Here is a 15,466-nt window from a genome sequence, read left to right as displayed (position 1 = left end):
TGCATCAGTACATAATGTTAAATTTTTCAATATTGTCCTTTTTTAAAACGATTTTTGATATTCTAAATTCTTTGCATTACCATATAAACTTGAAAATTAGTTTGTCAACATCTCCAAACAGTATGTTGGAATTTTGATTGGAATTCCACTGGATTTGCAAATGAATTAGGGGAGAAATGATATATTTTTTTAATATTTATTTATTCATGCATACAAGAACTGGTGTACAGTCCAAATGTGAGGGAGGGTGAGAGGATTCACCAGAGACAGAGCAGGGAACAGAACAGGCAGACTAACTGAAATACACTGCTGAGGGGAGCAGTGGGCGAGACAGGAGAGGTCTGCCGCGCCATGTGGGTATCTCTCAGTTCGGCCAGGATAGAACTCATGCTGCAGAGGCTGTGGACAGCTCCACAGCGCTGTGCTCAACCTCCTGCACCACCAGGGGAGGCCCGAGAAATGATACCTTGACAGTGTTGAGTCTCCTGATTCTTGCATATGAAATATCATTGCATTTATTTATGTTCTAGCTAATTTCTTTCAGAAACATATGGTAGTTTTCTGTGTGTATCTTGCATATAATTTGTTAAATTTATCCCTAAATGTAAAATGTATATTTAGAAAATTTAATTCCTCAATTGTTGCATTTCCAGTACATAAAAGCAAAACTGATTCAGTACTGAACTTTTGGGCCTTTTAAAGTTATCTTTTTGTGTAGGCCTTCATAGGTTTCTTGATGATTTTCTACATAATCATTGCATCTGCAAATAAGAGTTTTAGTTCTTCATTTTGAAAGTTTATGTCTTTTATTTATGTCTTATTTTATTTGCGGGTACCTCTAGTGCTGCGTTGATGAGAAGTAGTGGAAGCAGACATTCTAGCCATGTTTCCTGATCTTAGAGAGAAAGTGTTCAGTTGTTGATCATTATATAACATTAACTGTAGTGTTTTTTTTTTTTTTTTCCAATGCCTTTCCAAATAGAAGGAAGTCCCCTTCTATTCCTAGTTTGGTGAGAGTTTCTGTCCTGATCAGGAATTGACTTTTGTCAAATGATTGCTTTGTATTATCCATATGGTTTCTTTTAGTTGGTATGTTGATATGGTGATTTACCTTTATTAGGATTTTCAAATCCTGAGCCATCCTTTCATTCCCAGAATAAATCCCACTTTTTAAAGATAGATGCTCCTTTAATATATTGTTGGATTTGATCTGCTAAGATGTTGCTGAAGATAATTGTGCCTATAACTATGAGAATACTTGTCTATAATTTTCATATAATATCTTTATCTACTTTTGTATCAGGATGATGCTTTCATATAATGAATTGGAAAGTGATTCCACCGCTTCTATTTTCAAGAAAGACTTAACGTAGAATTGGAATTATTTCTTTCTTAAATGATTAGAGCTTTCTTTTTGAGTAGGTTTATAACAATGACTTCACTTTAGTGATTTTTAAATTATTCAATTTAGTGTACATAATGCTATTTAGGTAATATTTTTTTTTCTTTAGTTTGGTATGGTGGATTTTGTCTTTCATGTAAGTAATTTATTCATCCTATTAAGTTGTCAAATTTACTGGAAAAATTGTTCATAAAATCCTCTTACTATTTTCATGTCTATATAAATCATCCATATATACCCACTTTCATTTTTAATATTGATATTTCGTATTTTCTCTGGTCAATTGTGTTAGGGTGTTAGTTTCATTGATTTTCTCATTTTTTATATTTCTTGTTTTCTCTTCATATTATTTTCTTTTATCTGATTTTTTTCTGGTTGAAGAAAATTAAGATCATTGATCTTAATGATCTGAAAAATCAGATCATTGTATTGAAAATTCCCCTATTCCTCTGGATTTTTCTCAGGCTGGTCAAGCACCCAAATTAACAACTGACAAATTAGTAGGAGAAAAAGGTCAAATTCTTTTTTGATGCTAATGTAGTCACTCTCTGCTTTCTTTTGATTTGTGTTTACTTGGTCTAATTTTTCCATTCCTTCTAATGTATCTTTGTCATGACATTTTAGGTGAGTTTTCTATAGACAGCACATATGGTTGGGTCTTGCTTTGTTAACCAATTTAACAACTACTGTCTTTTCAATTAAAGCTTAAGTATATAAATTTAGTATAATTATCAGTATGGTATTGATCTATTTGTTCCATTTGCATTTTGGGGTTTTTTTCTCATCTTTTTTTTTTGGATTGAGAATTTTTGTGATTACATTTTGTCTTTGATAATGACTTGCTCATTAGTTCTATTAATTATATTACATATATTTATTAGTTCTTTCCGTGGTTACTTTATTGTTCAAAAATCTGTATTTTTTTTTCTTTCTTCTGCTTACTCTTTAAATTTATTTTTATTTTCCTGGTTTCTTAGAGTGAAAACTGAGATCATTGATTTGGGAGTTTTATTTTTATCCATTTTAGTGGTATAAATTTCCTTCAAGATGCTGCTTTCCCTGCATACCACACATTTCAATAAGCTGTGTTTACTTTTTAATTCAGCTTGAAATACTTTCTATTTTCTTGTTGATTTCTTCTTTGATACAACAATTAGTTAGGGCTATGTTATGTAGTTGCCAATATGTGGAGATTTTTAGATATCTTCTTGTTATTTATTTCTAATTCATTTCTATTGCAGTCAGAAAATATAGTTTGAATCTCCTCAAATTTATTAATTATTTCTTTTATGGCCCAAAACATGGTCTATCTTGTTAGGTGTTCTAGATACCAAAAGGAATGTTCTACTAATATTTGGTAAAGTGTTATTTATTTATTTTTCCATAGAAAGTTTTTAATTTTTTTCTTGTTAATTGTTTCTTTTTTATTATTTTTCTTTTTTATTATTTTTCTTTTTTACATCATTTTTTAGTTTTTTAATTTTTAATATTTTTATATTTTATTTGGATAATAGCAACAAAGGAGTTCCTTGAAAATGTTAAGTTAAACAGGAGTGTTGTTTTGTATTTTGTTTTGTTTATTTATTTATTTAATTTTATATATTTTTCATTTTTGCACAATGCATGCATTTTCATCTTTTTTGCTTCCCCCCACCACCTCAGGTATAGTCCCCATCGAGTTTCCTTTACCATGCACCCCTGTACCATCACCTCAGTCCCCTGCCCTCCCCCCTCCTCTTCCCTTGCAGTATGTGTCTGATTTATAATTGTCTGGTTTTGCTTTGTTGCGTTGAAAAGCTTCTGCACAGCAAAAAAGACATTAATCAAAACAGAGAGACACCCCACTGATTGGGAAAAAAATCTTTGCACTCCAGTCAACTGATAAGGGACTGATCACAAAGATACAGAAAGAACTCACACAGCTCAACAAAAACAAAATAAACAATCCAGTCAATTGGAATTCCAAAGAGGAAATGCAAATGGCCAACAGGCATATGAAAAAATGTTCAACATCCCTTATCATCAGGGAAATGCAAATAAAACCACATTGAGATACCACCTTATACCAGTAAGAATGGCACATATCAAAAAACAAGCAACAACAAATGTTGGCGAGGATGTGGTGAAAAAGGAACTCTCCTGCATTGCTGGTGGCAGTGCAGACTGGTCCAACCACTATGGAAATCTGTCTGGAGGTCCCTCAGTCTACTGAAAATGGAGCACCGTATGACTCGGCAATTCCACTACTAGGGATCTACCCAAAGGACACAAAAACATTGATTCAAAAGAACACCTGTACCCCTATGTTTATTGCAGCACTATTTACAATAGGTAAAACCTGGAAACAATCCAAATGCCCAAAAATAGATGACTGGATCAAGAAGATGTGGCATATATACACAATGGAATATTATTCAGCAATCAAAAAAGATAAACTCATGCCATTCGCAGCAACGTGGATGGAACTAGAAGGAATTATGCTCAGTGAAATAAACCAGAAGGAAAAAGAAAAATATTGGATGGTTTCACGTATAGCAGGAATGTAGGAGAACCAGATATTTATTTATTTATTTTAAATGCTACTATTTCAGCCATAGTGGTAAAGTTGTTGAAGTGTTCAAATCTCTGACTATAATTGAGGACTTGTTTATATATCTTCATAGTTTTCTCAGTATTTACTTCCTTTACTTTGAAGCTGTGTTATCAGGCACATAAATATTTAGAATTGTTATGTGCTCTTATTTTTCTTAATGAAATGACCCTCTTTCTCACTGGTAATATTCATTATTCTGACATACACTTTGTCTGATAATTAGCCACTTCAGATTTTTAATTCTTTTAGTTTTAGTCTATTTGTGTTTTTATATTTATGTTGATTTGCTATAGATAGCCTATAATTGGGTCTTGCTATATTACTAAATCAGACAATCCCTTTTATTTGGATGCTTAGATCATTTAAATTTATTTATTCACATGCTCACTTCGGCAGCACATATATACTAACATTGGAATGATGCGGAGAAGATTAGCATGGCCCCTGCTCAAGGATGACACACAAATTCATGACGAATTCCATATTTTTTAAAATCTCAATGACATTCTTCAAAGAAATAGAACAAATATTGATGAAATTCATATGGAGCTACAAAAAAACTCAAAAAGACAAGCTCTCCTGACTAAAAAGAAGGCAGGAGGTATCACATGCCCAGACTTCAGACTGTACTAAAGACATAATAATTAAAATCGTGGTACTGGAACAAAAACAGACACACAAATCAATGGAATAGAAAACCCAGAAATAAAGCCACACATATATGGACAACTGATCTTTGACAAAGAAGCAAAAAATATTCAATGAAACAAGGACAGTCTGTTAATAAATGATGCTGGGAAAACTGGACCACCACATGCAAAAGAATGAAGCTAGACCGCTACCTCTCACCATGCACAAAAACCAATTCAAAATGGATAAAAGCCTTGAACATAAGACCTGAAACATAAAATATATAGAAGAAAATATAGGCAAAGCACAACATGACATACATGTCAGTAACATCTTTGAAGACTCATCCCCCAAAGCAAAGAAATTGAAGGAAAAGATAAACAGCTGGGAATACATCAAACTAAAAAGCTTCTGTACAGCAAAAGACACATTAACCAAAACAAAGAGACATCCTACTGATTGGGAGAAAATTTTTGCACTCCATACAAATGATAAGGGACTGATCACAAAGAGCTACAAAGAGCTCACACAAAAAAGAATAAACAATCATGTCAAAAAGTAGGCAGCAGAGCTAAAAAGACACTTCTCCAAAGAGGAAATGCAAACGGCCAACAAGTATATGAAAAAATGCTTAACATAACTTGTAATCAGGGAAATGCAAATCAAAACAACAAGGAGATACCACCTTACACCAGTGAGAATGGCACATATTAAAAAAACAGGCAACAACAAAAGTTGGTGAGAAGGTGGAGAAAAAGGAACTCTTCTACACTGCTGGTGGGAGTGCAAACTGGCCCAACCACTATGGAAAGCTTTGTTTTACGCATTTCTTATAGTATACATCTTTAACATACACAGTCTAACTTCCAAGTAATATTTTACCACTTGTACTGTACATAAACAAGAACTTACATTAATTCTAGTCTCATGTCTTATCAGTGAATAACTCCAATAAAATCATAATTTATTAATTTATCTCAATATCAATTTTTCAACTGCAGGGAGATCTTTAAATGACACTGTTTGTGTTACATACTCATCTCTGAACAGTCAACAGTGGACAAAGGCATGAATCATTTGGTCAGCCTGAGTATTCACAACAACCCTTCTAGAATGTCATGGAATTGGGAAGGAGTTCACCAAAAGCACCCAAGAAGAGGAACACAAAAGTGTACTAGTTAGACAAAAAAATACAGCTATCACATACTACAGGCAAATATCACAGAAAGAGTTTACAGGTTTGCAGGAAGAGAATTCACACATACCTGCTGTAAACTCCCAGTCTGTCTTGCTAACAATACTGAAGTTGACTACACAAAGCATGAGCTGAAGATGAGTTTCTTTGTTTGGCAGTCAGCCTCCAGTGACACTTCTACATATCCAATTCTTCCTATCAAATAATCCCTCACCTTTTTATTTATTTATTTTAGATTCATCCAAATATTTGTAGGGCAGTCAGGGACAGACAAAGGAGATTAAACATGGTGAGGCAAATGCACAAGAAATAGAAAGCGAAGTTTAGGTTTCACTGAATCACAGCAATCAAAAGAAAATGCTTAAATCAAGGGTGAGACTGTTTTCAGTCTGAAAGGGGATGTAGGTGGGCGGGTGGCAAATCAGGAAAGGGGACTGAGGTGAAAATAGAAGGGGAGGGAAGAGCACAGGGCTGTAGTGCAGGTTTACAATGTGGTGGGAAATTAAGGGGACTACACCTGAAGGGAGAAATCAAATATTGCACAAAAATGAACAGTGATGTAAGAAAATTAAAAAAAATAATAGAAGACTGAATTATTGAAGATAGTCATTATTGTTTTTGTTTCTTCTTTCCTTCTTTCCCCATCTTTTGGCTTCATTTGCCAGTTGTGCTCAGGATTGTTTGTTGTGCTTTCTCTATACTTGCTTGCATTTTTGCTTTAATGTCTTCTAGAGAATTGGGTCCTTTATGAGTTTCAGGAAGCGTTTTTTTTCTGTATTTTGAAAGATCTTGACCTTTTGATCTTGGTATTGATGGTGAGTCTTTTCCATTGTGCTTTGATTTTTGCACATTTTTGACTTGAGTATCTCTCATAGGTTTCCTCACTGATGCCTCCTCTTCAGTTTCTTCATCATCAGATTCATTTCCATGATCACCACCATTGTCATCACCTCATTGTCTTCATCATTGCCTTTGGTAGCAGCAAGTTTTACTTTTTCCTCTGGAAACTTGCTACCACTACTAAGAGTCGAAAACTTCCCAGGTATATTTAATAGTTTCACTTCCTCCACCTCTTCATCTTCTGACTGCATCTTCCTCTATTGCTAGGTGATGTTCACTAGTATACACTGGCCCGATACACTGGCCCTGAACCCCACTTTATCCATAAGACCACAGGTGGCACTGTTTCAGAAACCCCAGGGAAACTGTTGGCTGTTCATTTTCAAAGTTGTCTGTGTTTCTGTAATTGGACTACCTTCATAATCCATTACCTCGGCTGCAAGTCTACAGTCCATCCTTTGCACCAGGCCCTAAACTGGTTATTCTTAAAGAAAACTGGTGCTCATTCTCGTCATTACCTGTCTTAAAGTGATAATCTTTGTCAGCCTTTAGTTCACAAATGAAAAGATAGTTCTGAGGGCTCCTGTCTGTCCTTAAGTAGAAAAGAAGGGAGACTTGTTCTAGCGAACATTTTCTCAGGACAGAATCACACCAGGACTCGGCCTCCTTTTATAGTTGACTTTGATCAACATTCTGGAAACATGTTTACTAACAATGTAAAATAAACACTTCTGTGTAAGGCACAATTTCTCAACCTTGGCACTATGATATTTTGAACCAGATAATTTTATAGTGAGGATATGCCATGTGCATTTTAGAATGTTCAGCAGTAATCCTGGCCTCTACTCTAGATGTCAGTAACACAGCTGCCTCTCTAATTGTGAAAATCAAAAATTTCTCTAGATTGTGTCAGTTTTCCTTTGGGGAATCAAAAATGCTCCTGAGAGTCATTAGTTTATGGGAATGTTTACAAGCACCAGGATTTGCAGGTTCTTGACCTATAGCAGGTGAAGGGGAGAAAGCAGAGTCAACGTTCAGTAAACTCCTGTTCCATTTTCCACCAATCTCATCTCTCCTTAAGGAACTATGTCTGTTCATGTTTACCACTGCAGAGATGTGGAAAAGAGCAGTGCTCAAGAACTATAACAAATATTAAATGTGGGCCTCCCTGGTGGCACAGTGGGTTGAGCACAGCGCTGTGAAGCTGTCCACAGTCTCTGCAGTGTGGGTTCGATTCCTGGCCAGCCAGGGAAATTCCCACATGGCACAGCAGACTTCTCCTGTCTCGCCCGCTGCTCCCCTCAGCAGTATATTTCTGTCCTTCTGCCTGTTCTGTTCCCCACTCTGTCTCTGGTAAATCCTCTCACTCTCCCGCGCCTCTGGCCTGTACCCCAGCTCTTGTATAAAAATAAATAAATCTTAAAAAAAAACATTAAATGAATAAGTGAGTTTGGTAGATGGATGGATGGATGGATGGATGGATGGATGGATGAAGAGAAAAATATGGATGATTGGTCACAATGTTGCTCTGGAGAAATGAGTGACAGGTGGCATATACATGAGAAAAGGGTATTTTACTTAAAAATTTGTCACTTGTATTGTTTCAACATTTTTACTTTCATAATTTGGAAAATCTAAAATGATATGTGTTTAAATCATTTGGAAATCACACCTAGCATTTTCACTTTTATCACTATTTCTTTAATTTGTCGGGTTTTTTCTTTAAGTCCAAACGTGCCTAGTTCCAATTAGCCCTCGTTCAATTCTGAATATATCGCCAAGTCTGAAGTTTGATTTTATTTCTTTGACTCATGAGCAAACAACCATAGAATATAAACACTTGTTGGAAAAAAACGTACTTAGCACAAAGCAGTCTGACACATGGCGCTCCATTACACATCTTGACCTTGAGGACGGGGAGCAGACAGCCTGCATCTTCATGTCTTGAATCCTTCAGAGCTCGAACAATGTGGGCCCTCAGGACGTGTATGCTGGAAGAATTCATGATGATGAAGCTTCGTAGGCCTGAGTTTGGTTCTGTCTGTTTTACTTTTCTGGGCAGGAAGAGGGAAGGAGCCAGGTGTGGTGAGAAGATGAGGGATTTTCTGCTTGAGGCAGACAGGAGCAGCCACAGGCCAAAGGAGTATGAAGGAAAAGATAAATTGTGGTAACAGCTGTTCCTCTGCTTTCTCTTCTGCCACAAGCAGGAAGCTGGGTCAGCTCCTCCATCTTCAGTGAGAGCAGACACTCTCCTCTCGTGGGAGGGAGCCCAGCAGCACAAAGCAATTCAGCACCCTCCCTGTGCAGCCGCCACCCTCCTGCAGATTTCTCTTCTTCTCCCTCACCTCCTCCACTGAGGGAAAGGCCCAGTCACCCAGGTCTCTTGAGTTCAGGGCTCCAGGAACCAGGAGAGTCTGGGCTAGGTGAGGTGATTTATGTACATGAGGTTAGGGATAGGCAAAGACACAGAGCAATCCATCGGCCTCAGTGACCAAACAGATTCCCTTCACCTCATCCTCCTGCAAAGCGGTCAATGCAGGGAGGTTGGATGAGGTGACCTTCCAGAGCTGAATTTGTGCTTCTAAAAATAGAAGCATCCTTAGAGAATCAAGAAAGCGGGGGAGGCTGTGGATGTTGAGGGCAGAACTGGTCTCCCCAGAGCATTGTCTGTATGCAACTGTATTAATTAGATACAGGTACCCAGCTCCATAACCTCAGGTATTTCAGAAATTGAAACTAAGAACTTGGTTTTTTCCTCTTTGGTTACACATTCCCTGGGCTAAAAAAGGCGGAAAAAAAAATCATGTCTTCTGACCTATTTGCATGTTTGCACACTGTTGAGATGTCTTCCTGGCAGAGGGAAATGAGGGCTCATGATAGACACACAAAGAGAAGGCAGGAGCTGCAGCCCAGTGAGACACCAGGGACACTGGAGGCCTGTGGGGCTGAGTCCTCAGCCATCTTTCCCTGCAGGAGTCTGTGCTGGGCTCTGTCCGAGGCTGGGTGGGGCCAGGTCTGGTGTGTCCAGGTCTGTGGCTGTGCGGGTGATGGGGGTGCTTCTTCTGCGGAGTCCTTGTTCAAGCCATGTCGTGTTTCCAGGGTCCAGGGAGCCACTTGCTGGTCTGCACGTGTTGTCTGTGATGGGGTGTGTGCAGTGCTCTGGGGAGTGCAGAGGTGTGTGCATGGGGTGTGGTGTGCAGGGATGCACAGAGGTATTGTGGTGAACTTGGGGGGCTACATAGGCAAGCATGGTGGCTGTGGGGGCAAGATGCATGTGGGCGGTCACCATTTGAAGGACTTTGCACACCAGTGCAGGGATTGTGGGCAGGACTGGGGGTGGACAGCCCTTCACCAGGCTGTCTGGGGACCTGTTAGGGAGATCCCAAGGCTCTCAGTCTGTCAGTAAGGCTGCATAGGACCTCAGGGCGCCTCTTTGTCTTAGCTTTGTACTGGGGACTGTGTGTGGGTTGTGATGGGATGTGAGTGGAACCACATGGGGGACTTCATGGGTGTTGTGGGACTAAATTCTCGGTTCTGGGGACCTGTGTAAAGCAGCTCAGTTGTGCAAGAGGCTGGATCGAGGGTGGCAGAACCCTGGACGACGTCCACAGCCTTACCATCTAAAGAGTGGCTTTGCTTCTGTAGAAAACAGAAGCTTTCAAAGTGCAGGAATTTATTCTCCTCCATGTTGGTGTGAAGAGGGGAGATACTGGGGATTCATAAATGAGTAGAAGGAGCAGCATCCTGCCCTCCCCTGCTGACTGCCGCCTACCCTCAGGCACTAGCTGATAACACTGTCTAATGCTCTCTCAACAGGACAATGTAGATCTTGGAGAATTGATGTTTTCCCTCTGCTATCTTCCAACGGCTGGCAGGCTGACCATTACCATTATAAAAGCAAGGAATTTAAAAGCAATGGATATAACAGGAGCATCAGGTGGGAAATTAATCCAAATCAGAAGTCCTCATATGGTTCTATTGATATTGTAGTAAAGCTCATAGACTTTAGAGCCAGACTGCATAGGTTTAATCCCAATCCTAGACCTAGAAGATGTGTCACTTTGGGCAAGTCACATAACTTTTCGGGGCTTCACATTCCCCATCTAGAAATTAGGCTAATTATAGTATCTGCTTCATTGAATCATTGTAAGATTAAATAATTTAATACAAATAAAGCCTTAAGAACAGTGCCTGGCTCATCCTAAATGCTACATGTTAGCTGTCATCATCCTTCACCATGGTAGTGAACTGGACCTACAGTTTGCATGTACTCATATAGTTTATCTAATTGAGTCTTCCCCAGATATAAACAATCCCAGGTTTATTGAAGGTTGAAGACAATCCTACATTCTTATATGTATATGGAATTCTTATATAAAATACAGAGATCTATGCAGTTTGGCTTTTCCAGGGTTTCAAGCAGTATACTTAAATTCTAAAACCCCAGAAAAGATGCCCTGATGTGTAGTTACTACTGTATAAGTTCCCTAACGGCCTCTGTAGGTGCTCTCCAAATGTGGTCATAAAACACCCAGATCACTGCTTCTTCAGTCACTGAGCACAAAGGACATCAGATGCAATAAATTCCCCTTCCTGTATTCCATTGTCTTCCTAAGCAGGAAAAAGATGTGACTCCCTTCTTATCTCTAAAACCCTCTTGGATGGTGGGGACTATGGCAGCACATGCTTATGCAGTCAAGAGAGAAGGAGAATTCCCACTGAGCACGAGCAGAGTGAGCAAAGTCCCACCTGAGGCAGAGCCCAGCCTTATCACCTGTCACCCCATCCCAGTGTGGCACCACCAGAAAGCCTGTGTCCCTTGTCTCCCTAACATGCCAGACTACGTCCACCCCAGTAGGCAGCTATGAGGCCTCAAAGCCCTGGCACTTAAAGAAATCCACTCCCAAAGCCCCTCCTGTCCTCTAGGAATTCAGCTTCTCCCTTTCCTAAAGCCCTGATCTTTAGGAAAAGATCCTGGGGGTGGCTCTGTAAGGGGCCCACATCCAGCTTCCATATGCCTTCGAAATGCCTTTGCACTTCTCTCTCTGTTGCAGCTCAGCAAGTCTTGAATTCCGGAACACTGTGTGATTTGGTAACACTATTTTTAAATTCCACGCTTTTTGAGGAGACAATGTCCTGTGCTCTTTCTTGAATAAATGACTTAATTATCCTAATTCTAATCACTGTCCAGGCATCATATTAATTAAAATTCTAAAACCCCAGTCCAAGAGGCAGGTCAAGGAGTTTTGTACGGCATCGTCCCTGAAACTCCGCAATGACAAGCTGCTGGCCTAAATCGACATTACCTCACGCTTGTGCTGTTTCTCGTGTCTGCAGATCCCTACGTGAAAGTCTCACTGATGTGTGATGGCAGGCGACTGAAGAAGAGGAAAACGTCCACCAAGAGGAACACTCTGAATCCTGTTTACAACGAAGCCATAGTCTTTGATGTCCCTCCTGAGAGCATCGACCAAATCCATCTGTCCATAGCAGTCATGGACTATGACCGGTGAGATGCCCAGAGCTTTCTCAGTGCAAGTCTACTGAGCGCCGTGCCGGGCGGTGGCAGGGGTGGCGGGGGGAGGGGGAGAGCGTCGGGGAGGCCACCACAGTGCTTAGCTGGTGTCCCAGGCCTAGGCACAGGGAAGAAGACGGACAAGGTGCCACTGTTCTCCAAACCATGCTGTGGAGTAGGATTAGCAAAGTGCCTCTTGGCTGGCTCTCCTATTCTTCCCTGCCCCTTTACTATTTTATTCTCCTCCAACCTCTCCTTCCCCCTCCACACCTTTTCTCCTCTTCATCCCTGCACACACCCTAGAATCTCAGCTTGGAGAACTGCAGCCCTGTGAGTCTTAATCTCTCAGGCAGTCCTTCCTGCCTTCCTGGGGAAGATTCCAATCAAAACAGCAGAATAGTTACGTTAGCCAGACCGTCAACATTTCTAAATACATAATTTTGTTCTTTTTTTTTCTTCTCCCCAATGTGTTTAATACAGATCATTTCCATCCACTTAAGTCTGAAAGCAAACACAGAAATGTTCTCTTGAAAATGTTAGAATCAGTATGGATGACAGGGTACATTAAAATGTATAAGATGCTCGACTTTCTAATTAATACAGCACAGAAGAGATATTTATAGCCTGCATTGTAGCCAATTGTGTATTTAAAGGACAGATTTGAAAAACAGTCATTTTAATATGCAAAGGAAGTACCAACAGGGAATTATACATGTTAAACCAGTCATTAGACCGAAATGCAAAGTCTCTTTTTAATTGGAAACCTCCCACGTGGTCTGGGCACAATTATAAAAAAAAAATCATTCTGACTTCTAAGATAATCTTACAAATATTATTTGTAGCTCAAAATTTTCCTGCCTACCTCTGAGATGTCAGTAAGGCAGCCACGGTGCTCTGAGCTCACTTCCCAGCACATGCCCAGGTGAAGCATAAACATCTTCCACCCAGGGAGCCTGTGGGCTGGTGCAGCTGCCCCTGGTGCACCAGCCCACCTGGGCAGCAGACCTCATCCTGTCTCCTCTGGATGGCACACAACACCCACTGGGTCAGGACACAGGAGGGGACGAGCCCACCAACCGTGGATGGGTAAGCTAGCATTTTTCAGCTCTTGCCAAGTTTCCCGCATCAACAAATCTGATTATGTGAGCACTGCTTCAATTTAATTCTCAGTAAACTCATGAATCTGGCCTGGAAAAATCCATGGCAGAATTCATGGGGTTTCTGCATGAGACTGATTTTAATGAGCATAGACTCAAATATCTTTCACACTACTTCCCCAGCCTTGTCTCTCCCTTCCTCTGTGCACACCATCAGGAGAAAAGCACTCATCTTTGCTGGGGAAAAACAAAAAAACAAAGAGAAAGTCTGTGAGTTTGGGTTCCAAAGAGTTAAACAATAAATGTATCATTCTAGTTATGCAAAGAACTTCTGATCCAAAATGGCTAAGAGAGGAAAAATATGGACAGACCTGGGGAATGTTTCAGAAATATTGGCCCTAAAGTAAAAGGAGTTATGTTTCTGGCCAGTAAGAAAATCAAGTTTGGGGCCTCCCCAGTGGCGCAGTGGTTGAGCGCTGGGTTGCGAAGCTGCCTGCAGCCTCTGCAGCACCGGTTCAATCCCTGGCCACTAGGTGAGGGTCCCACATGGACGCAGACCTCTACTGCCGCCCGCTGCTCCCCTCAGCAGTGTACTTCGGTCCTTCTGCCTGTTCTGCTCCCCACTCTGGCTCTGGTGAATTCTCTCACCCTGAGCTTCTGACTGTACCCAGTGCTTGTATAAATAAATAAATAAATCTTAAAAGAAAAAAAAAGGAAATCAAGTTTGGTCAAAAAAATATAGCTGGGCTTGGGAAGGAGGGAAGAGCATAAGAAAACATGGTGTCCAAAGAAAGGGGACGGGAAAAGTCCTACGAGCCCTCGCGTGCTCTGTTGCCTTTGGAAGCTGCCAGAAAGAGAGTCTCTTCTCAGCCTGGTTTCCTGCTGCAGGAATTTGAGCAGCCATATTGCCAGAAATGCCTTTCAACTGGGCCCCTTTTTGTTCCATGAATTTGGAGACCCGGAGGTCAGCCTTGTTCCAGAACCAGAGCTAGCACCAGGGAGTTCTTTGAAAATAGGGTTCTTAGGCACACACTAACCCATGCCAGCGTTAGGAAAGACATGACCATGATGTGTGAGGCGCAGACGCTGCTCTTCCTCTTTCACACCCAGTAGAATGCATCACACATCCTTTCACTAGTGCGCTTGGTATAGAGATTTAAATTAAGAAATGAAGAAAACCACCCCCTCCCTAATTCCTCTATCAGTATACTTGACCAGCTGTTGCCCTTATGTACCAAAATTTTAAGAAAAAACTTTTGTGGGCCATTTTCACAGTGTAGGTCACAACGAGATCATCGGTGTCTGTCAAGTCGGCAACGAGGCTGAGAGGCTGGGCAGAGACCACTGGAGTGAAATGCTGTCGTACCCTCGGAAGCCCATTGCGCACTGGCACTCGCTGGTGGAGGTAAGACCCGTCTGTCTCCCACATGCTCTATTTTGAGAAAAGATAAATGCTTTGTTGTTAAAATGCAGGAGCCACCAAAAATGTGAGTGTACCAGGATCTGTGGTCTTGGGCAGTTTCCCTTCACTATATTCCCTGGGGGACCATCAGGAATAGTATTTAATCTGAATTTGAATCTGTGCTTCCCCCAATGCAGTAGGCTTTAAACGTTAATCAGGAATCAGCCCTCACTTCCATTATCTTTTTAAGAGATCAGGATTCTCTACTTTTGTGTTGGGGCTTTGAGTTGACACTTGGGGAGCACCTGCAGTATGTGGGTGAGTGGCGGTTTCAGCCGCCACAGGACATGTGCCTGGTGTCACAAAGAGCTCAAGACTGGGATCCAGAAGGCCCAGATCCAGGTTCTAGTGGTGACCTGTGATTCTGGGCAAGCTGATTAGTAGCAGATCCAACCATATGTTAAAAAATTTTTAAAAATCACTAAAACACAAACAATAAGTGAAATGGTTATAGGATGTGTCCCTAAAAGAGGTAGAAGCATCTCTGCGGCCTCGGAACGAGCACCATTGTCCTCACCCTGTTTCGTGCTGCCGACGTCTCAGATGTTTCCTATAACAAAAGTGAAACTAATTTCCCCCTGCATAAAAAGGGTCTAGAGGAAGACAGTCTAGAGTGTTCTAGTGACTCTGTGACCAATAGAGTTCTAGACTTCTCTTTTTCTGCTTCACTGACCCCTGTGGCTTTCATTTATTTTTCTGAGGCTGCCTCATTGTACAATATGCTGCCAAGTA

General features: G+C 40.6%; 1 protein-coding gene, 1 non-coding gene and 1 pseudogene across 2 annotated transcripts in view; 2 read left to right on the top strand and 1 right to left on the bottom strand.

The window, feature by feature from the left end:
- The window catches only part of SYT9 (synaptotagmin 9), a 186,880-nt gene that overhangs the window by 128,782 nt on the left and 42,632 nt on the right, over positions 1 to 15,466 (top strand). The window contains exons 4-6 of the mRNA XM_037522761.1: positions 10,477 to 10,597; positions 11,998 to 12,169; positions 14,548 to 14,677. Coding sequence (XP_037378658.1) covers positions 10,477 to 10,597; positions 11,998 to 12,169; positions 14,548 to 14,677 — 423 coding nt within the window. The remainder of the gene's footprint in view (positions 1 to 10,476; positions 10,598 to 11,997; positions 12,170 to 14,547; positions 14,678 to 15,466) is intronic.
- On the top strand, positions 4,376 to 4,484 carry LOC119256389 (U6 spliceosomal RNA). Its single transcript, XR_005127729.1, has one exon. It is a non-coding gene; the product is annotated as a U6 spliceosomal RNA (small nuclear RNA).
- Positions 6,475 to 10,347, bottom strand: LOC119254125 (nucleophosmin-like; annotated as a pseudogene).

Source organism: Talpa occidentalis, unplaced genomic scaffold (assembly GCF_014898055.3).
Source record: "Talpa occidentalis isolate TD23 unplaced genomic scaffold, MPIMG_talOcc4v2.1 talOcc4.3, whole genome shotgun sequence".
Lineage (NCBI taxonomy): Eukaryota > Metazoa > Chordata > Mammalia > Eulipotyphla > Talpidae > Talpa > Talpa occidentalis.
The sequence above is the reverse complement of the archived record's forward strand: the minus strand, read 5'-3'. Positions and strand labels throughout refer to the sequence as shown.